Source organism: Anguilla rostrata, chromosome 2 (assembly GCF_018555375.3).
Source record: "Anguilla rostrata isolate EN2019 chromosome 2, ASM1855537v3, whole genome shotgun sequence".
Classification (NCBI taxonomy): Eukaryota; Metazoa; Chordata; class Actinopteri; order Anguilliformes; family Anguillidae; genus Anguilla; species Anguilla rostrata.
In genome coordinates, this window is record NC_057934.1 from 51,417,230 (window position 1) to 51,440,309 (window position 23,080).

The 23,080-nt window shown below is 39.9% G+C and overlaps 2 protein-coding genes across 4 annotated transcripts; one reads left to right on the top strand and one right to left on the bottom strand.

The window, feature by feature from the left end:
* Positions 1–1,455: 1,455 nt before the first annotated feature.
* On the top strand, positions 1,456–11,159 carry ccz1 (CCZ1 homolog, vacuolar protein trafficking and biogenesis associated). The gene is made up of 13 exons (XM_064322943.1): positions 1,456–1,611; positions 2,162–2,242; positions 2,626–2,673; positions 2,943–3,026; positions 4,477–4,652; positions 4,851–4,932; positions 5,656–5,717; positions 7,376–7,487; positions 7,940–7,973; positions 8,125–8,242; positions 9,435–9,593; positions 9,677–9,804; positions 10,640–11,159. Exons 1-13 carry the CDS (start codon positions 1,609–1,611, stop codon positions 10,693–10,695), a joined length of 1,143 nt encoding a protein of 380 aa, XP_064179013.1. The 5' UTR covers positions 1,456–1,608; the 3' UTR covers positions 10,696–11,159.
* rsph10b (radial spoke head 10 homolog B) lies at positions 10,988–22,801 on the bottom strand. Of its 3 annotated transcripts, none has more exons than XM_064322928.1 (19): positions 22,414–22,789; positions 22,228–22,303; positions 22,077–22,145; positions 21,799–21,972; positions 21,500–21,585; positions 20,769–20,889; positions 20,077–20,253; positions 19,819–19,963; positions 19,111–19,238; positions 18,058–18,247; positions 17,800–17,908; positions 17,228–17,307; positions 16,976–17,112; positions 16,429–16,536; positions 15,708–15,890; positions 15,008–15,086; positions 14,615–14,764; positions 12,862–13,057; positions 10,988–12,313 (listed from the first exon to the last, which is right to left on the bottom strand). In XM_064322928.1, the coding sequence occupies exons 1-19, from the start codon at positions 22,668–22,670 to the stop codon at positions 12,121–12,123; spliced, it is 2,658 nt and encodes an 885-aa protein (XP_064178998.1). In that variant the 5' UTR covers positions 22,671–22,789; the 3' UTR covers positions 10,988–12,120. The 3 variants fall into 3 exon arrangements, with proteins under 3 accessions (XP_064178998.1, XP_064178999.1, XP_064179000.1); XM_064322929.1 differs by having other exon boundaries at positions 22,399–22,559; XM_064322930.1 differs by lacking the exons at positions 10,988–12,313; positions 12,862–13,057 and adding an exon at positions 14,172–14,397 and having other exon boundaries at positions 22,414–22,801.
* Positions 22,802–23,080: the final 279 nt, after the last annotated feature.

Here is a 23,080-nt window from a genome sequence, read left to right on the forward strand (position 1 = left end):
TTCCCTTTCAAGTTAATTATACCTGACAAACATTGTTGGGCTCAATACTGAATACTCAGTAACTGAGTTCCAACTCGGTGTCATAATTTCACTGCTTCAATTTTCATCCACTTTATGATCCGTTCCCCACTGCATGAGATTCAAATCGGAATTGTCCCATGAATTCCTGTTTAAATTGAAACCCAGCCCAACCTTACTGTTATTCTTTGTTGTCATTTAAGTGGGTTTGTTCTTTGCATTCAAAAGTCCAAGGCATGCTCACCAGGCTTACCACCATTGGAAAGAATTCCAGAACAAAAGTACACTAATGCTAATGATAAGGTGAGCTTCTACCAGGTCAGTCATTCAAAATCTGTTTGAAGAACACCCAACAGTAATTTATCATTTTAGTAGAATGATTAACTTTTAGATGACTAAACTTTCTGATTTCTTAACTTGTAGCCCAAGAATGGCTGCAGGGATGCAAGAGAAACAGTACACCCCATCTTTGCTGAATTTTTTCATCTATAATCCCAAATTTGGGCCACGTGAAGGCGAGGTACAGCTCTTTTACTTTTGCGCATGTTTATTTAAAAACATGTAAAACAGACATGTGTTTATTTTGAATTTTTAACCATAATACATTTCAGCTCCGTGGAAGGGTTAAGATCAGGAATTAATTGGAAATCATGTGCCTATGCTAAGCCATTAAATTACCTTCATGAAGTTTCCTTTGTTGCATTTGACTACATTATGAAGCAACAAATGATGCTTTACAGGAAAAAGAAAACTTACCATCTAGTAATGTGGAATTTGAGAAATCCAACTGTTGGGTCTAGGGTACAGCAGTCATTCACATATTACAGAATCAATTTAATTTTGCTGTGCATTTCACATAATTAGATAATTACTACATTACAGCATAGAGCTTTATCGCGGAAAAAGATAACTACCATTGAAGGGTTTGGTAATCCTATGGGGAGATACGGTTTCAAGTTTACAGAAACACAATCAATTTGAATTTTGGCATGGTGATTAATCACCATAATTTAAGATCCTCATAATTTCCCTTAAAACATGTTAAAGAACATAAGCTGCTGATTACTTTATGAAAATGATTGGGGTAGTTTTGGGGGTGGATGGGCATAATAGAATTTATTTTAATGAAAGGCAATCTTAGAAAGTGTATGTGAGTTTGGAATGTCTCTCAGAGTTGAAATCCTTTCATGTCAATAAATTGTTCCGTGTTTCAAAAGAATGATTTTTTAAATTGATTATTTGATTATTCCAAGTTGACAGAGTAATCAGCCACAAAGTAATTGATAGCAAAGTAACTGATGAGCTTTAAGATTTGCCTATGAGTCTTGAGGAGTAATTTTTGCAAACCTCTGCCATGTTTTAATTGTGGAAGAAAAAGCGTGGATTTGATGACATATACTTTGGCAATTAACTTTACTTACTACGTAATTAATGTCGACTGTCATTTACAATGTGCTGTAATTTAATTATTCATTAACCTTCCTTTTTCCATCTTCTAGAACCTTCTGTTCATCAAAGCCTGCCAAATCTCTGCACACACAGAAGAACAGACAATTTTTCTTCGAGCCAGAGGAAAACTTCTGGATAGTCATGGTGCTTTATTTATTCATTTGGAATCTCTTTTTGTGCTCCACATTTCCTAAACCAATTAATTTCTCAAACCTGAAAAGTCCTCTTGGATTCACACCTTGTGTAGTATAATGGCTTTCAAACATGAATGCAATCTTGGAAGTTTTCCATTATGAATGTGTAACTCGAAACCCAGTGCTTCTTTAGGCTGAAAAAAGTGCCACTTTTTTGATGGTCTCAGGGTAGATGGAAAGTTTTCTTTGGGATTCTGAGGGCAAAAGTGTCTGTCCAGGGTCTCCCAACACTTCAGTGGCATGATTCTGTTTGCAGTCTTAATATGATAAAATATTTGGCTAATCTTTTTACTGGTGACTGCATGTGCAATTATGCAGTAACCAGTCACTAGATTCCAATAAGGCATATCACATTTTTAAAATGCTGGAACATACACACTGATGCCATGCCATACTGCTCTGTATCTAGTTGTGAATAATTTGACAACAGAGGAAATATCCTGACCCTGCTGTTCATGTCTGAAATGTATTTCTAAAGTTGCTCATCAAATCCCCTGCAGGTGGTACGAAACCCAATGGTAGAAAAACCTAATAAGGAAGGGAAACCACCTACCATAGAGTATCAGGAAGAAGAAATTCTCGTATGTAATTTTTCTTTGTTTCACTGTGTTTACACCCAATTGTTTAGAATACCACTGTACATATTTGTATTTCATTTGCTGTCTGAAGTGCATGTGCAGTCCACTCATTTGACATTTTATTGGTTACCGAGTTGGTCAACTATGTGTCAGTAGTCACCTGTTAGTTTGCCTGTCTATAGAATTTTTCTGAGTAAAATGGACAATGGATTGTAAGAGAGATGGCTGTATGTAAACTGGCAGAGTAATCTATGATGTTTACAAAAACCATCATTAGTTGATTTCTTTTGTTACATCTGCATGTAAATCAGCATGATTTTGCAAGGACTGCCGAGATGTAAGAGGTTCTACTGCAGATAATCACCTTTCTCTCTGCTGTTTTGTAGGACACTGTTTATGGAGCAGTATTACAACAGTGCTATAGTATGTACAAGGTGAGCATCAAGTATTTTACACTGCTTGGCACTATTGGCAACACAAAGGAAATGCTGACAACCTGCATGCTAAGCTACCATTGCTTTTTGGGCTCATTACCAATAGCTCATCTTCCGGGTAACAAGTTAACTTTCATGTGATTAAGTATTCATTCTGTAAATGTACAGAATTTGGCATTTGAGGAAAGTCATGTTTTGTATTCATTCTGAATTAGCTGTGTTTAGCTGCAGCTGTGAATGTGCCCTAATGCTCCCTCCCTGGTTTTTAGCTCTTCAATGGGACCTTTGTCAGGGCCATGGAGGCTGGTGGAGTGGAGCTGCTCACTCAGAAACTTGAAAAGTTCTTCTACAGGGTAAAATGGGTTTCATTTGAGAAACTAGCTGTGTACCATAAGTGTGTGCTTAACGTTCAGTGGAAGAATATGTGACCATACTGTGAATGGGGACATGTGTGGCTGCTGAAGAAAAAGGTGAAAATTAGAATTACAATCTAATTACTGCACCTGACATGTGACTGAGAGGACTTGCCTCTCATGTGGATACATTATGGTAACGCATCAGACACTTTAACAGTTGAAAGTGTGATTCTTGTGCATGGTTAGGGGGTAGGAAGGCTAGGTTTCCTTATTTAACTTACAAAGGCAACAGTGCAATCTTCTGTGTAATTTTACACCTAGAGTTGTTTAACGGGTAAGTCTTGCTTACCTATCTACGACACACACATGTGATTTGTCTTCTGGGTTCAGTTTCCCTCGTGTGGAAAGCTGTGTCAGGTGTGTGAGCATTAATCATTCTCTCCCAGACGTTTACTTACTTACAGGTCTGAATTATACATTTCCAGTTGAGAGAAAGCTCTTGGTTCCTTAAATGTAGAAGATTGATGTTATGAAGAAAATTAATTACGCAATTTTTGGGTCCTCTGGGTAGCATGTCTACCTATAGCACTTCACACAGTCCAGAATTAAACCCTGACCATGCTAGTGGCTCAGATTTCAGCTATCACACACAACTGGCCATAGCTTTGCAGAGTGAGGGATGGTTTGAGAAGACTTTTTTGGATGATGGCCTGCTGCTTGCCTGTACCAGCTGTAGAAGACATGCAGTCCTCCACTGCAATAGCTGCACAGCTCAACCACTAGACTGCAGAGTTACAGGAAATAAATCATCTGGCTGTTAAGAGTGTTTGAGGGTGTGGGTACTGGTCTGCTCGCTCACAAGATGGCTGAGGATGGTGCCATGTTGCCGCAGTGGGATGGGCTGATGATTGTGATTGGGCACTGATTAAGTTAGGGATAGTCCACGACAAGGTGTTGCGTTGAAGGGGTTTTACGCACAACAAGGAGGCGGAGTGCATTCAAACCCTTTAATGCACACCATGGAGGGGATTATTCCACTTATACAGTACCATGGTAATTTGCCAAAAAATATAAGGAGGGGTTGTTAATATTTTGTGGTAATTCTCCCTCAAAATACAAAGTTTTTTGGTGACAATGACTACTTAAGTTTCTAACAGTTGTTTACTGGGCTTGCTACAGTTTCAGCATGTTGTTATGGTTACATAGGTTGGTTAGTAGGCCAGGTAGCATACGGTGATTAAATGACCTGAACTACTTGTGCGTTAACTAGTTTTAACACACCTTCCAGCCAGTAAGAATCAAGTATTGCCCAGACCATGGTATAAAAAAGTAAAATGGGAATGAAGGGATAGAAATAAAAAAAACACTGAAATTTTGTAACACTGAACCCAATACGAAATATCATGGGTAAATGTGCTGACGGTTTCTTGTCCAAACCTCTCTGTAGTACCTCCAGACACTGCACCTTCATTCCTGTGACTTGCTGGATGTGTTTGGTGGAATCAGCTTCTTCCCCTTGGACAAGATGACTTACCTGAAGATCCAGTCCTTTGTCAACAGAGTGGAGGAGAGCCTTCGGCTGATCAAGTACACAGCGTTCCTCTACAACGATCAGCTCATCTGGTACGGTTACTTCAACTTTCAGCTTTTCACAGCAAAAAGAAAACTCAAGTCTGAGTGTGTTAAGGGAAGACTCTTGATCTGGATTCAATACACTGAATTGGGGGAAGATATACATTGAATTACATGGCATTCATGTAAGTGAGTCTCTTATCCAGAGTAACTTGTAACTTGGTTTTATATCTTTTGTGTCTGTTTCAGGAGCGGGTTGGAACAGGAGGACATGCGGATTCTGTACAAGTACCTGACAACATCCTTGTTTCCCAGGCATTCTGAACCAGAGGTGAGAGAGAAATGCTAGATACACCACGGCTGCACTCTGTACACACCAATACCACTATACCAGAGGCAAAAAGGCACTCATTTTTGGTGTTGATGAACCCGTTTGAAGTCATTTAGGAAAACTGTAGTAACATGCTTTTAGTGTGTGGGTCGCAACGGGCTCTGGAGGGGCTCAATGAGCAAAGACATGTACTCCATGTGCAAGCTGCACCAAGTAGCCTAAACGTCGCTAGCTCAAGTCTGGGCTGTTTTAAGTATGACAGGAGCATTGAGATCACCTCGTCTAGGTTCTGAGACTAGCTCTCCTGTATTGCACTGCATGGCTAGCCTTGTGGAAAAAGGCACTGGCTATGATGTGGAAACTGGAGCAGAGCAGGGGTGTCAGACCCATGTCCCAGAGAGCATGCTTTCAGATGCTGTGCAGGTGGCAGAGTGGTGGGAGAACTCCAGTAGCCCTGCTTATTATTAAAATTGTGTTAATTAATTTTCCACTTAACAATGTAAGGTATATATAATTGCAGAAATTACGTGGTCATAAGCTTAGCAACTTAATGGCTGAGTGTAGATCTTTTCATCTGTATTGAATGACAAATAATTGTAAAATAATCTCTGTTAAATGGTGTATTGTTAAGTGTGTAATACTAGTAAATAAACCAAATGAGGACCATAGTGCTGGTGATTTCAGCAGGGGAAGGTGTATTAACACTCCTGTTTCTGGGGCCAGCTTGCAGGCAGAGATTCTCCACTGAGGCCAGAGGTAGCTGGGAATCTGTTGCACTATGGGAGGTAAGAACACATCTGTCCCTTCTCTCAAACAGGTCTGCTGGCCTTTGTTAAAAGGGCACTCTTAATCATGACATCATCTTATTTCCAATTCAACCACTGTTTCTCTGGCAAAATTAAACTGAGTAAATGAAAAATGAAATTAAGAAAATTAAGAAATTAAGTTCTTAGACTGTGGAAACTGCTAGTAAATTAATTGAGGTAGTAAGCCCTTTCCCTGCGTTCCCAATTATGAATCACTGTAAAGGATGGCAGCACTGAAGAAGGACCCCTTGACATTTTGGAATAGACTAGGGGAGGCAGGGAAGCCCATTTGTAGCTCCTGTGCAAATGAGAGGTGACCCCGGAAGGCTCAGAAGTGACTGGTGGCAGGAAGGAAATTGGACACAGCAGACCCGAGCTGACACCCAGGACTGTACGGCAGGATAGTGTGACAGGATGATGGTCTGGCCCAAGGGCAGGGGAGCAGGAGAGGCTGTGACTGCAAACATTCAGCATCACTTCAGGTCCACTACAACCACGTGAACCACTGGGGGAGAGGACAACTCTCCACATTTTGCCCTCTTTGAACCCTAGGAAACTGCTAGAAACTTCTTTTTCTGTGAAAATATTTATTTTTATTCATATGGGGTGAGCCAGGTCTTTAGTAGATATAATTGATGATGGATAATGTTATTGGTACAGATAGTGTTAAGTCGTGTGTAGTGCTGCAATCAGGGAAACGGGTGAGTTGGGAATTGCAATAGTACAGATCCTTTTCACCAGTGGCCTTAGAATCTTTTGAATAAAACTGGCAGCTTCATTGCGTTGTCTGAGTATGGTTCAGTTCATGAGATCCATGTTTGGAAGCAAAAGAAATTTAATGAAGCCAGAGACTACATGAACTGTGTGACATGGTTGTCTTTGCTTTAGGAAAGAATGGCCAAAAATAGCTGAAGCACAAGCTGCTCATTCCTGGAAATAATGAACTCTTTGCTGTACATGCTACAGGGGACTGGGACTGGAACAAACCCTACTAGCTGTGGTACTGGAATTGGTTACAGTGGTGTGTCTGTTTTTGGTGTGCAACTCATTGCTAACTTTTATAACTATATTTTATGTGTTTCCCCTTCTGCGGCAACATTTTTTTCCCTTGAGGCAACATTTTTCGAATTCCGGAAATAATTTTGCAATTATTTTAAAAAGTTTGGTTATGTCTCCCATACATTACATGAGTTTCAGACGACTCATATGTGACACGCTCTCACGATTAACAATGGTCTCCAAATCACTGGTCTTTCACCGCCCCAATCAAGCTAAAACTGGTTTCTCTCCCATGATCAAAATTTGTCTGCGGAAGCTGAATCGTAGCAAGTATTGTGTAGTGTATTGTAGGCATTACATTAAGCTGTTCCAAGTTCTAGATAATGAAGAATTGACTGAAGTGTACAAAATACAAAAAAATAATTAAAACTTTAGGGCTGTACATTCAGTAGAAATGTATGTGCATGATTTAAAAAAAAAAAAAAAAACATTTAGATGATTCTGGGAAGAGGTATAACTTCACTTCTGGTAGGTTTATGCTATTCACAGAATTCAAAACCTTTGGGAAGGGTTTGTTAAACATGTTCAGGGTGTTTGCAATGTGTGATTCATTGACATTGTCATGTTCTTTCTCACAGGTTCCTGACAGGACCTTCTAACCTCAAAGATCCTGAAGCAAAATTCAGATTCCCCAGAATATTTGTGAACACAGGGGATGGCTATGAAGAACTTCACTTGATTGTTTACAAGGTAACAAAAAAATAAGAGTTTTTTATGAGAATTGAGAGCTGTCTGTAATGACACCAACAGATTTTTATTATAAATATATTTAGTCTCAGATTGAAAATGAGGGAATATGCAGACTTGTGTTCTCTATTTCTTGAACTAGAATTCTAATGTAGAGTTTTGAAGTGTAGACTTCAATACATTTTTATATTATCAGCGGTAAAATTCTATACCTGCAGATTCCTTTACTGTTATTTCCACAGTTTTAACTGCAGCACAGCTGTAACAAATTTAAGTACTATTTGGTTAGTGTTTGTAACTGGGGTGAATCCAAATCTCAATCTAAGTGTTAAAATGGCAATGAGGACGATCATCTTATTGATCAACTTTTACAAGAAATTATTGCTTTGATCCGTTTTAAAATATGCGAGAAGTGGTCCTTGGTTTTACAGTAACCGTACTGTTTTCCTTTTTAGGCCATGAGTGCAGCGGTCTGTTTCATGATCAGCGGTACGTGTCCTGTTGAATGGTGACGTTGTGCCGAGCCGTTGTCCTGATTTGGCCAGTCTGACAGTGCGGAGGGGAGGGCAGTATTGATGTGTTTATTTGTGGGGTGAGCAGTGTCTGGTTTCCCCCGCGGTCAACCTCTTGTCGTCCGCAGCCTCGGTGGAGCTGAGTCGGGAGTTCTGTGAGCAGCTGGACGGCCTGGTCGGCCCTCAGCTCACCTTGCTGGCCTCGGACATATGTGAGCAGTACAACGTCAATCGCCGGATATCAGGGTCAGTGCCAATCCTGCCACTCCTCTCAGACTTTCCCAATGAAATGTACAGCGCGTCACAGTACCAAAAGATGTCACTACAAATATAAACTAATATAAAAAAATGACAAAACCTGCAACCTATTGAGCTTGCGCTCCCAACAGCACAAGATTGCTGTGGATTAGCAGGTAGCGACCCAAGGTCTTGCCACAAAGATTTGACTCGCGTATAATCCACAACTTGACAAATAACCTGAATGCTGACTAAAATTATTATGCAAGTTAAAGGTATTAGTATGTGTTATAGCTGCAGAGAGTTGCAGATACAGCAGTTCAGAGGGTATCTCCTTCGTTATCAGGAGCTCCATTATTGATGCTTTCATTGTCACTGTCACTCCTACAAAGTGCAGGCTCACCTTACTTATTAAGTCTGTATGAAATTTTAATGCTGGTGCCATCCTCCACTGATAACAAACTGATGTGATGTACGTAAAGGAAGTAGATGGAGGTGATCTGTATGTTGCCACAAGAGATGATTTACTGTTACAAAATGAGTATTGTACCTTATCAGACCTGTGTTTTGTAGTTGTTCCAATGACCTTCGGTATGCACTTATTGTATGTCGCTTTGGATAAAAGCGTCTGCCGAATAAATGTTATGTAATGTAATGATTTAATGTACTGGTTTTTTATGTTGCACCATGTGAAAGTCATTTGATAGTGTTTGTCAGGATGAGTGTCATAAAAATTTCAGCTGCTTCACTACAATAATGGCATTGATCATCCAGTGAGGGCAGGAACTCATCCATAATGCAGTCCTGTAGAGCGGACTGTAGTGCTCAGGACACGTTTACTTTCATTTCCACACTACTTCCCCTTTGGTTTATGTATGTACTAGGTCACCAGGAATACCTATTACAGTGTAATTATAAGCTCAAAATAGACTTATTCTGTTTACGCTGCACATGCATATGTACTAAAGCAGTATTGGCAAATGCTTTTTCAGCTTATAAGGGGGAAGATTTTGTTTTTGGCAGAGATTTATTGCACATCTGAGTGAATGTACACTTTGTCCCACATTGCAAAGATGAACACAGCAAATATGCGCATGGCAAATATTCAAAGATGTTCACAGCTACAGATAATTTCAGGGCCATTTTCCAAATGAGAAGACACCATCAGATAAGTGAATAAGGCTTTTCTCACTGTACGCAGGCCAGACAAGGAGCCCCAGTTCAAGTTCATCTACTTCAACCACATGAACCTGGCGGAGAAGAGCACCATCCACATGCGCAAGACAGCCAGTGTGTCCCTGACCTCCGTGCACCCTGACCTCATGAAGATCCTGGGGGACATCAACTGCGATTTTGCCCGGTAAGGCTGAGACTGTGACTGAGACGCACGTCGTATTGGTCGCGACTGAGCCACTGTATTCATGTTCCTGCGTCGCTCTGTAGGGTCGATGAAGATGAGGAAATCATTGTGAAGGCAATGACTGACTACTGGGTTGTTGGCAAGAAGTCTGACCAGCGGGAACTGTATGTCATTTTGAATCAAAAGAATGCCAATTTGATCGAAGTGAACGGTAAGTCAGCATTTTCTATATTCAAGATGAGAGGGGAAAATGCATTTGTATAAACATCATTCTCCATACAGTACTGCTTATGGAGTATTTAAAAACAAAGCATTTTCTCTCATACTTTCACTTCTACTTCGCGATTAGGTCCCAAATCTAAAAAAAAAAAAACTGTACTTTGTAAAATTGGGTAAGTGGGTAAAGAATAACTGAATGAAGTTTGTTGAGGTGCTATGTAGACTTGATTAGCCTTCTCTGGCAGGATGTGTTGACATATTAGCATGTCATTATTGTAGCAGGCTGTGTTCAGTGTCCCTCACTGGCCCTACTTCTTACATGATTTAAAGGAATACACCACCCTGGTGAATTACACCAGGTTTCAGTTTCAGTTTCCCTTCCAGTCCCACTCTAGCCACCAGATCTTCTAATTACCCAGCAGGGCTCTATAGCAGTGCTGGGGCAGGTCCAAATTGAATTGCAATTATGAGGTCAATTCCAGTTCTTATGTGATAAAACTAATTCAAATGGTTTCATTTGATCAATCGTTCAGATCAATGTGAGCTTCTGGAATTTACCCTAATTTGGTTCTGAACACCATACACTTTACTTTTTGAAAGCTGTGTCTATTATTAAGTTTCTTTTTTGTCCTAAACCTTGACTAAAGTACATTTTACAGTTTGGTACGTTCAGCAATCTGAACTTGCTTACTTAAAACTTGTCAAACTGAATTTGTGAAGAAAGAGTATAACACTTTCATTTACATTCAGTTCAAAGTTAAGGATGAATGTTGATTGAATGGGACAATATCAAAGCTAAACGTGTGTTCTTTCTTTCTGCCTCACAGAAGAAGTGAAGAGACTCTGTGCAACACAATTCAATAATATTTTCTTCCTGGATTAAAAGGGGACACTGGAATTGAATGCGATGACTTGAAAGAGCTATGAACTGTTTCTACAACACTATTTAAGAACTGGCGACTATGCTGATGGCAAAAAACAGCATAATTTGTAATGCAATAATTGCATTGTTAAAAAAAATCACGTCATGCAATTTTTTAGATTTTTATTAACCAATAAATTGTATTTCATCCTTGTAATTAACTGTAATATCAGAATTTTACTGTAAATTAAACTTCACTTTTATTTTCAATTGTATATAAATGTCTCAAGTTACAATGACAACTGTCAAAAAGTTTTGTTTTTTTTCCTGTTTTTTATTTAAGATCACAGTGGCATTTAGATCATTTACATGGACATGCACAAACTTTGTTTCTTTGTTTTTGGCTTCAACTGTCCTGTTTCTTTGGAATGCCATCATGTCTTCAAACAACCCAGACTTCAATAAACTGAGGTATTATCATTTTCCTTTGAGTGACTTTGTCGCCATGTTTCTTCTACTCAATCATTGTTGTTTTTTTCTAAAATTCTTCCAAATTCAGAAAAATGAAATTCACATTGAAATGAAAAACGAAACCCTTTTTCTCATTCTTCTGAGACTACTTTAGTTTCCTGTTAAAGCCGTTCAGGGTGATGAGCTGCTTCCTAGTAATATTATCTGTCTGAGGCCTGTATTTATCAGCCTGTTTTTGACATTTGGAAATGATGGACTTTAACAGTGTTGTCCTCTCAGCACCCCAGTCAGGCACGTTAATAATTTATACTTCAATCAATTTTCTCATAAATGCTCCAAATAAACAAAGGCAGAATTTTCTGGAGTGTTTGCACTGAAGTCATTTTATGAATGAAATCACTGTAATATCACTGTACCACTTTCACACTGTCATATCCTTCAAAAATTATTTTAACTAACCTTCACCTAACTAACTGCTGCAGCCAAAATGTAATTGCAACCATGAATTATAAGTAAAGCAAATTTCCAAGATTCTAGGTATTCAGGACAAATGCAGGACTTTCACTACATGTTCCTGCACATAAAAATCTTGTTTGGTAATAATTCAGGGATTTGTGTAAACAAACTGAATGCTTGTAACGTGGCTTGAACATGAACACAAAGAGCAGTTGGGTCATGTGCAGTTTTCCCAAACGTTCCAATTTTAGCTTGTGTAACAATTCACCATATTGTATGCCGTTTTTAAAGTTTACGTCAGTCATTGTAATTCAGAGTTCATTGTTAAGCCCTTAGTTTGACCTGAGGCTGTGTAATCTTTAACTTCTCAAACTAAAAGCCATCTGAAGTAAAGCTGTGACTAAAGGTTTTATAATAGGACAATAGAAAATATTTAAAATTGCTACATTGGTTATGATTATGTATTGTAATTGAGTATGCAGACATAAAAACAGACATGGGGTCATGGTATACACCTTTCTACCTCTTCTTCCTGATCCCACTGGCAACACGGGACAGCTTAGGTTCGGAGATGGAGGTGACGGAGGCCACGGGGGTGGGGAGCGTGGGTGACCGGGGCGGGTTGGGCTTGTCCTCCTGGGCGTCAGCTTTTTCTGCCTCTTCCTCTTCCTCCCTCCGGCGCTCCTCCTCTGCCTCAGACATTTCTCTGAGTCTGCCAGGGGAACACGGTGAGCAGCTACGGGGTTACAGTCAGCACGGTGCTCGCACACGTCCCCCCCTCGCCACCCCCCATGGAATCTACAGCTTCAGCGAATAAAAAGTGCAGACGCGGGTTTAAAGGTGTGCTGACCGCACAGGCAGCGGAGCTCTATGCCTCAGGTGCAGATATCACACCGCCCGGTGAAATCTGAAATGGCTTTGAAAAGACTCCTTGACTGACCTTATGGCTCCACAGAGTCAGTTCTGACATCAGCCAGCAAGGACGTTTCTTATATATATGCAAAGTCATTCAGCCTTTTTGCAAAACTTTCCCTTACTGAGGTTCTACACTGGCATCAGACATCAAGAAAGGCCCTTGCAGCAGATACAACTTCAAGTAAGCTGGTCATCATTTTTAAAGGAAAGTCAAGCTTGTACACATGCCAGCTATGACCACGGAAATTATTCATGGAGACACCCAGATACTGATTGTGCTACTGGTAGTGCCATTTTAAGCTTGTGTGTAATGATGAGGAGGCAGCAGCAGCAGCAACGCTGTACCTGGCTGCTCTCTGGGCCTTGGCCAGGGCGATCCTGGCCTGTGCAGCTCTCCGGAGCCTCTCCTCCTGCCCCTCCCTCTTCAGCAGCAGGCTGCGCTCGTAAGCAGGGAACAGGGCCTCGCCGAAGAACCTCCGAGACGCACAGATCCAGCGCTCCAGCTCGCTCTCAGCCTCCTCTACACCGTCTCCAGCAGGCCCTGGGGAACACCGAGGGAGGGGCACACACTTATGTTCTCTAAACATACCGAACAAAAACCCTGTCTATTTCAACCTATGAAAAGTCTTTCCTCTTCAGTATACCTTTAAAAGATATGTAACCACTCCAGTACACCTACTTAAAGACGTCACCTCTCAATACACCTGATGTCACCAAGATATGTTATCATTAATATAGTTGTTAAAGATGTATCACCCAATATTCACATCACATACATGTTACCCTTCAATACACCTAATAGATATAATACCCTATCAAAATACCAATTAAGGATATGTACTTCAATATACCTATTACAGATATATTACCCTCTTAAAATACCTATTACGGTTATGTACTTCTTCAAATACAGAGCACAGATATTTGATCCTTCCTGTGCCTTTAGTATACAAAGGTAGTGCTGTACTGGCCTCTAGTGGACATGTACTGTATGTTCAACAAATCATAGTGTATTCCTGATTTGGTTTGGCAGAATTTGAGGTGTAAAATGGGAACACCCCAAAACCATAATATGGTATGCTCTCACTTACTCTCAGAATGATTGTGGTGACATACATTTCATGTGTCAAATCTAAATCTCCCTTCTGTGTCAGCACAGGAGGTAAGGAAAAAGGATGCCACTGGGATATATCTCCCCCTCTTCTCGTTATTATTATGTGAATGGAAATGTCTTGAATTTAATCATTTTCTGCAATAGCAACAAAAAAATTGCTTTTGTTTGTTGCTATACATTGTTTTCTCAATATTTTTGAAGTCACAATCTTAACATTTAAGACTTTACTTAAGAATCAGAGTGAACTGTAGCCTGCAGTTTGCTCCACATATACTGTGGGAAAGTTATACCGGGGTGGCATCATTGTTTGAGGAAGGGCTTCGTACATTTTCTTTGTTGTGGGTTGAACATGTGCTACATTTAACACATTAAAGATCTGATTAAATATTCTTAGGAATAATAATATTTACCAATGCACATTTTTGTAACTTGGTTTAGCAAAAGATTTCTGTAAAGATAGAGTACTTCAAGTCCTCTTTATTTCATAGTATGAAATGTATTCATGAGAATTACCAAGAAATTTTTTTTTTAACCAAGTTGGTCAACAGAGAACTCTTTTGAAATGCATGATGGGATCTTTAATGGCCACAGTGCACAGTGTCAGGCCCTCTGTTTGACTTCTTATCCAAAGGACAGAATCTTGCACAGTGCGCACGTCACTGTGCTGGGGCATTGGATTTCAATTTGGTCAGAAGGAAGGGGGCTCAACAATGCTTCTCGTGGAGGTCTACCATTCTATTCAGGCCCGGTTTAGCTTCTGCCTTAAACTGTAAAATGTAACATACCAATATATACACTTACCAAAAATCATTTCAACCAACAATATGGATAAATAGTTCACATTCAGATGAGAACGTTACATTTGCAGAGAAAAAAAAACAGCTCACCAGAACAGCTGGACCAGAACAGCTGTGGACTTGAAGAGTGCTGTACGTACGTTGTGGGAGTTTGTGTTATGGAGGTAAAGAGCTGTTGGTGCTGTACCTGTAATAGCAGAATGCGGGGAGCTGGCTGTTTGTCTATCCACTGCTGGCAGTGATTGTACCTCAGTGTTCCCATGAGAATCTCTCTCACAGCTTTCCATCTCTACTGAGGGTGAGCCCACCGGCAGGGGAACGGAATCACTGGCAACATCTAAAACACACGCGCAAAGCATACATAAACACACAAACATGCTCACTGAGAATGACAGTAAAACACAATGACAACAAAATAATACAGAACATTACATGTGCAAACACAGAGCATAATGAGACAAAAGCCTTTACTGAAACATTCACCACATGGATGTATAAATATACTGTATACACCTGAAACACAGAAACACTACATCTCAAGAGAATAGCCTCACATCTAACCATGCTTGTGTAAACATACCTTCTGTTTGAGTTTTGAGGTTAACAGCTGACTTCTCTTCAGATGTGGACGACTGCAGCATCTCCATAGACTTCACCATCTATGAAGAACAGAACTGTTTCTTTTTTTGCTTGCTGCACTATATACTTCCAAATGGTATCACACCATCATCACACATCAGTTTGAATACTGGATCTTGTTGAGTATATGAGACAGGACAATAAATATGTGCACATACTGAAAATGTACATTTCTTCCGATAAAGGGCACTTTTTAAAAATAACTTCTTACAGGAACATAAATGCCTATAGCTCCTCTCTGGAGTATTGGTGGGATCCAGACTTTTCTCAGCTCCTTCATGTTAGTTTGTATTTAGATATATAATAATTACATTTCTGTCTGTTCAAACACATTTTGTGTTATGGTGAAGTGAATGTTGGCTCAGATCCTCATATAAAACAAAGTGTGGGTTGTGGAGTCCACAGGAGAAAGCACTCAGTCAGTCTGTACCTATCTTGCACTGTACATTGCAGAGGATCAATTGCATAAATTCTGTTAACTGTATCAGGCTTTTTATATTAGAGGAGAGGAAATATTAGAACATAAAATCTCTAGTGGCATTCTGCCAAGCGATGGGAGTCAGCATTTCAGTTTCATTAGTCAGCAAATAAAACTGTCGGGGAACTTTCGGATGAGAGGCAGGGTGGACAGTGGGACTCACCACAGACGAGCTCCTCTGCGTAGCCAGCACCGGGCTGTCTCTGCAGTCCTGTCCCAGTGACATCCTAACGCTCTCCGCCAGCCTGTGGGTCTCTGACAGGCTCTCACAGCGGGACCTGAGTGACTGGGAGCTCTTCACCTGTGCACAGCCCAGCAAAGCCTCAAAGAACTCCAGGAATGTCATCTGTAAGCAGGAAACACTCAGCACTTTCCTCAGATACATTTTAGTCTTCTGACAATGCCTTCTTTACTGTGAAGAAGTGGCCCTTCACTGGCTTGTTGGTTGTTGGTTGATTGTGTTTAATTGTTTAATTGATTGTGTTTAATTGTTTAGTTGATTGTGTTTGATTGTTAATTGATTTCACTTGTTAGTGTAATTGAAACCCAGGTGCAACTGATTGGCTCAGCCTATTTTAAGTGTCTGTCAGCAGGGACAGGGGAAGGGGAGCCACTATTATCATTTGTACTGCTGGTGCTTTTAAAATAAATTATTAGACTTTTTCAAGTCTTGTTTCTCAGTTGTTTTTAAGCCTTTTTACATTTACACACAGTGGAAGCTTTCTCATGTTTCTGTTACAAAGAGAAGGACGTACTGTACAGGTTCTTCCCATTTATGTCCTCAGTGTACTGAGGCGCTGATCTAGACCTGTTTAGGTATCTGGCAGGAACAGTGCCATAAAGAGGTCTGAGTGAGATGTGTTGCAGAGGCAGCCAGGGCTCACCTCCAGATCCAGGTTAGTGGCGCACACATCATATGCTGCAGGATTCTCTGCAGAAAGGATTTCCAGAACTTTCCCTGTTGTCAGCTCATCATCATAGAGATGAAGATCCTGTCCATACCAGCACAATAACCTTACATCAATGACAATACGATATAGTAAAACACTGCTAACATATTGATATCATGTATCCATGTGAATGTTGTAAATAAACTGACATCTAAAATGACCCTGAATTATATTTTCTACATTCTGCTTCAACACATGCACACAATTAGCAGACATTCTTATCCAAAGCAACTCATCCATTCAAATAATCAATTTATACAGCTGGATGTTTACTGAAGAAATTCAGGTTTAGAACCTTCCTCAAGGATTCAATGGTGCCGCCCTACCTGGAACTCAAACCTGCAACCCAGGTCTCTAACTATTATACTACACTCCAGTCACATTGCTGTTGACTAAGTATGTGCTTGTTTGCCACAAACTGAGTTGAAAAACTACAAGTACATTCACAACACAAACTAGACACCCAGACGTGCACAGGTACCTTTAACAGCCAAACGAAATGCCTCATGGTCATGGTTCTGCCATCCAGGCCAGTGCACAGGCTCTGGTATATCTCCCAGCATTTCTCAGTGTAGTTTGTAGAAATCATGGCACACATGGGGTTGCAGAGGAAAGCACCTACGATAATGTTTGGTTTTCATGCAGAAGATGATAAAAAGAATTGCAATGTGAAGGTTTTAAAAATCTCAGCATCTGAAAGAACGGCCACTCCAAAGGACAGTGAATGCTTTACCTTTTACTTTTTTTGCATTTGGAATGATGTTCTCTCTCATTAGCTTGGTGAAGCAGGCCACAAGTACATTATTAGATGACCTAAAAGGAGATAATTTGTGTAGCGATGCAAGAATTGGGAGGTCACCAACAATCCAATGGATTATAACAAAATAGACAGGTCATATCACTAGGAATAGTTCATTATTTTAAAAATGATGCCTCAACTAATAATGAATGTACTAACGTCAAGTATATGTCCAGCGCAAGTATTGTCACTATTAATATTTAGTCTATAATATCATATAGACTATAAGTCTATAATATAAGTGGATGTATATCAGAGATACTATATCAGAGAAAGGGTTAAATATACAAATAATATGCAGACACAAAAGTTGTGTCTGCATATTAAAATAGTCCTTTTTTCCTGTACGCATAACAGAACTTCTGACTATTTGGAATGCCTATACAGGTTAAACATAAATTAGCTTTGTAACAACAGGAACAAGATCAGCATCCACAGCCTATACTTCATTACAATTTGTCCACTGTTTCTATTTTTCTTCCTCAAAAGGAAAAAGCTTAGCTTACTCAATCTCCCGGTGATAGATGTGATAAGCGAGGACCACAACACAGCTGACAAACTCTCTAAGCAGCATAGTACGGAATGGAGAGTGGACCTCTTCTGGGGGTACATCTTCTGCAATGAAAAAAGTCAGAATACACAAATATATATAAAAAATAAAAGGGCAGTAAGTGGCAAGCTACAGCCTGTGGTTTAGTACAGGGAAGCATGTCTCTCTATAGTCTCTCCCTCCCTCAGGACTGCTAACTCATGAGTGCACTTGCCGCTGATGAGTCTGTCCACTTGAGCCAGAGTGATCCCGTGGTGATGGATATTGCAGTCCTTCAGCAGGCGCCAGAACTGCATGCGGGTGAGCAGGAAGGTGTTGTCCGGGGACTGCGGATGGCCCAGGCTGCTGTAGAAGCTGTAGACTGTCCTCAGCTCCGCGATGTGCCTCAGCACAGCAAACTCCACCTGCCACAGGGCACAGATACCTGCACTCACAACTGTATCATCCAAGGCTGAGCACAGCATGGGGAAACTTTCCTCAGCAGTGCACTGCCTCACAGGCTCAATACATGACAATCAAAATTAGGGCTGTTGTTTTTTTGTTTGTTTTTTTTATTACTATTCATACATTTATATAATCGTTCCCGCAGTGTCTATAATTTACAACTGCTTCAACAGAGAACTGGGGAGCGTACCATAATTTTATTTCTTGTCTGGTTAGCATCCCCTTTAACAAAGTTTTGGTGAGTTTGTTGACATTTTAATAAAACATTTTTCCTGACTTTACTGAAACTCTGTTAAAAATGTAAGAACATCTGATGAGGAAAGGGCATTCAGCTCATCCAGGCACACCGTTTTGTCTTCAGTCAGGAGAGTACAGTACAGTGTCAATTGTTAGACTCTCTACATTAAAGCTTTTTTCAATATAGAATTGCAGTAGTACATTGTTAGAATGGCAGTCCAATAATGATATTTGATTATGACTTCATTTTCTGGCTTGCAAGGAATATAAATCTGGTGCATTGTACTAATTGCCTTATGCTGTACTATTTGTGCCATTTGCTGCACTTTCTCTAGTACATGTAATGCTACTATTTGATTGGAATTACACAGCTAGTGGTTATACTATGCACAACACCACACACTAAACTAATGATGCTTCATATTGAATTTGACAACTAATTACAAATTGTTGTCATTTACACATGTAAAAATTGGCCATTTAAACAAAGTAATTCATATGCATTTTAAACATCTTTAGGTAGTATGGCTCACTTTTAAGGTAAAATGAGGAAAGTTCATCCGCACACAATTGTTTTCACGCTTACCTGTCTGAGCTCTAGATCTTTTAGCATCTCAGGGAGTCTCTTAAGTAAGCACTGGATTTCTAAAGTTATGTCAGGCCCCAGCAATGATGAGCCACTGCCTAAACTTTTGCCACTTCTGGGATGTTCGCCTAAATGGCACAGACATACAGTACACAGAAAACTTTACACACTTTGTATAATTTGTTCTGTCATAAAACTAGCATGATTGATTTTCGAAGATGCTTAACACATAACATTAAATTCTGACATTTACATTGATAGATTTTATTATCATTTAATTTTTCAATTTTCACAAAACTGGCCCTCTCCACCAACCATCGCATCATCTCCACCCTCTCCCAATGCTCCAACAGAGTTCCAGTGATATCATCCCACTCACTCCCACCAGGAAAATGTTAACAGACGTTTACTTAGTAGCAGACAGACTAAATTCAAGACAATATGTAATAAATATATATAAATATCAACAATCATTTAATTAAAAAAACTACACAGCAATATAAAATTGAACCATAACGATAATGGTTATACAAACGTGATACATCACAATCAAAAGAAAATGAGTGTCATAGAAGAGACTTGAAACCTTTGAGTATCTCATTTTCTAGCCCATGGCTATACATAAGAGGGGACGGCCCTTTATCTTTAACAATACAAGGTGTGTATTCAAGATATTTAAAAACGACAATCTGCTGAGATAGTGTTTACCTTTTCCACATGGAGGAGTTTGAGTTCTTATCCCACTGAGGTCAGGGGTCTGGGTACCATCCATTGAGAAATCTGGGAATTCTGCCATGTGATCATCAAGAAACTCCCCCTCAAATATGCGCCCATTTTTAAAGTTAAACTTCCCCTGCAATTATACAGACATCTCATCAACTCAAATCGATGCCAAGTGCATGCTTATAGTGTCTGTCTACACTATAGTGTAGACCTATGTAAGAACCCTAGCTGCTCAAGTTTTACCTGGCCGTGTTTTTTGTTGCACTGCCATTCCCCATCATAGAGCGCGCCACTAGCGTAGTAGAACTTTCCCCGTCCATGGCGCACACCCTTCACAAACTCCCCAACGTACTCATTCCTCAGGGGGTACTGTGAGCCGGGGACTCGCTTCAGGAACCAGGTGTGTGTCCCCTGTCCGTGCTGCAAAACCACAGGGGTATCAAAGCACAGAAGAACAATCAAGGTTCCCTGTATGACTGTTGTATGAATCAACAGTCAATCCAAATTCAGTAAGCGTGCAAAATATAAATATTTTAAATTATTCAGTTTATCAGAGATCATCTCATTGGTTCCAATTTTAAAGAGTTTAAAAAGGGGCCCTGGGGTGCTGTGAATATCACAATCATATACAGTGACCTCCATAATGTTTGTTTCTTGATTTGGCTCTATATTCCACAGTTTTAGATTTTTAATCAAACTATTAACATATGGTTAAAGTGCACATTCTCAGCTTCAATTTAAGGGTATTTTATACAATTTGGTTTCACCATGTGGAAATTACAGAACTTTTTATACATAGTTTAGTACTTTGTCACATATCCTTTGCATGCAATGACTACTTGAAGTCTGTGACCCACAGAAATTAATAGACACAGGTTATACCTACATTATCATTGAAACATAATTGGATGAGAGATCCTGAGTGTTTGATTTACCTGAAGCCCATTTTCCCATTGGCCGGTATATTGCTGACCAAGCTCTGTCCATTTCATCCTGCCCTGTCCATGCCTATCATTGTTCTTCCAATGGCCTTCATACACATTTCCAGAGGGGTATCTTCAAAAGGAAAAAAGGAGAACACATGCATGCATCCCTTAAAAACCTATTCCAGCCTACTTGCAAAAATCTAATTGTGTGCTTTGAGCCACTACTGGAGTTATTTTGGACAAATACGATCTGAAAGTTTTCACATTTCAATTTTCAGAAAATGCTTGTTAAACCATTAATAAATGTATGATTAAAATATGATACATATCTAAATCCCACAAAGCAGATAGCTATGCAATGCCTAAACTGAATTCATTTCTGATGCAATTTCCCATGTAACTACGTACATCCTGCCACATAGATTCTCAATCATTTCTAATCCTTTCTATTAACAGGTACAATTAGGTCCAGGAATGATGGTCCTTTTGTTTGCCATATTCACTCGCAGACCTGATGTGGAAAATAAAAAAATACTATAGGCTACGCACTTAATATGAAATAGGATGAAATATGTCCCAAAAGTGCTGACAAAATAGATTACAGATATATATGTGATCTCTTCAACATCATCATATATTTTACATTCCACTGGTTACATCATATAATAAATGCAAAACCTACAGACAGCTCTTCATTATCAAGATGTGTTTTCTAGGTTTGTTTCATTTAGGCCACATACCGTCGCACTCCCCATCCTTCTCTGATATTGCTCACCCAGTCTCCTTCATACCATGATGTCAATTCAGGGTTATAGTATATTGTACCCTACGTTCAAAATGCAAAAATACAAAAAGTTACTAAACATAATCTCTGCATTTCAAGTGACATTTCTTTGCACATGAACACAGATTAAAATACTCTATCCCGGCAATAGGTTGAGTCAAAGAGGTTTACATGCTTTTAGGGGAATATGTCCTGTTTTGATACCGTACTTGTGAATAAAGACAGACTATTGTTCTACATCTAGAATGGTAATACCTTTCCGTGTCTTTTTCCCTGATTCCACTCCCCTCTGTAAGAGACTGATTTTCTAGCACATTCGTATGTTCCCACACCGTGGCGAATGCCATTGCACACTTCGCCTTCATAGCAGCTCCCGTCGACCCAGGAGTATGATCCATGTCCCGTTGGCATATTAAAAACAAACTCTCCCTGCAACATGTAGACACCAAGCACTTAAATCCGTTACTATTCGAGTCGTATTTATTGTTGGAAGGACTTATTTTAAAAACGGAACTCTTTTAGCCAGAAGCTACCTCATATTTCACCCCATCTGCCCATGTGTAGGTACCACGTCCATGCATGAATCCCTCTGAAAACATACCCTAAGGAAAAAATCAACAGTATCAAGGGTTTTCTGTCAGTAGTTTATTATTGATGGTTAAGGCAATTGCTAGTTTTCTGTACCTTATACACGTGACCTCCCTGAAAATATGCAACACCTTCTCCGTGAAAAAGATCCCGATTCTTCTCACCCTCGTACCTGCAAGTTTTCCCTTTTAGTTTTAGTCATCTTAGCCAGCAGATGAAAGTTTTCAGTGTGTACATTAATTAAAGCAACGAATTTAGTGGAATCACCTTGGCAGCCCTTACTTTTGGACAATGATGCTAGAGAGAACAGGCACGTCGTAGAACTCATCACAACTTGAGGCTGGGTTTTCATGGAGTGGTGGTTGGGAAGACAAGGAGGCTGAACTGCCGTTCGTGATCTGACCCGAATCGTCTTCGGGTGCTGCTTGGTCTAGTGGTGGTTCTGACACAACACTAGTAGCGGAACAATTCGCCGATTTAGAGACAGACCCCTCAGGCGTCGACTTGTCAGCTTTTTTCTTTTTGTCTCCTTTTGCCATCACTGCCGTTTCTGCTCTTCTGAAAAGTATCACGGCACAGAATCACATAGCAACCAATGTTTAGTTTAGCTCCGTGAAGCTGGCAATTGTTGCTGGCAACAATTGGAGACTTCCGGTTAGAGGATTTCAAACTAAAAGCTGGGTAAATGCAATGATTTCTTAAGTACGATTTTGCCGTTTTTCTTCTTGTAACTAATACAGTTGGATATAATTACACATTATATACTCATATTTAAACCCACACCTTTAACATTACGCAGTCCTTTCTGGAAAATCACGTTCCCAGAAATTGTTGCTGGTGTTTAAGTGTAGCCCAGCCATGCATTTCTGTACACTCTCGGTTCAGTACTGGCTCATTGTTTACCAGATTACTGCCAAAACTAAATATTGTTACCAAATGAAAGGAGGTA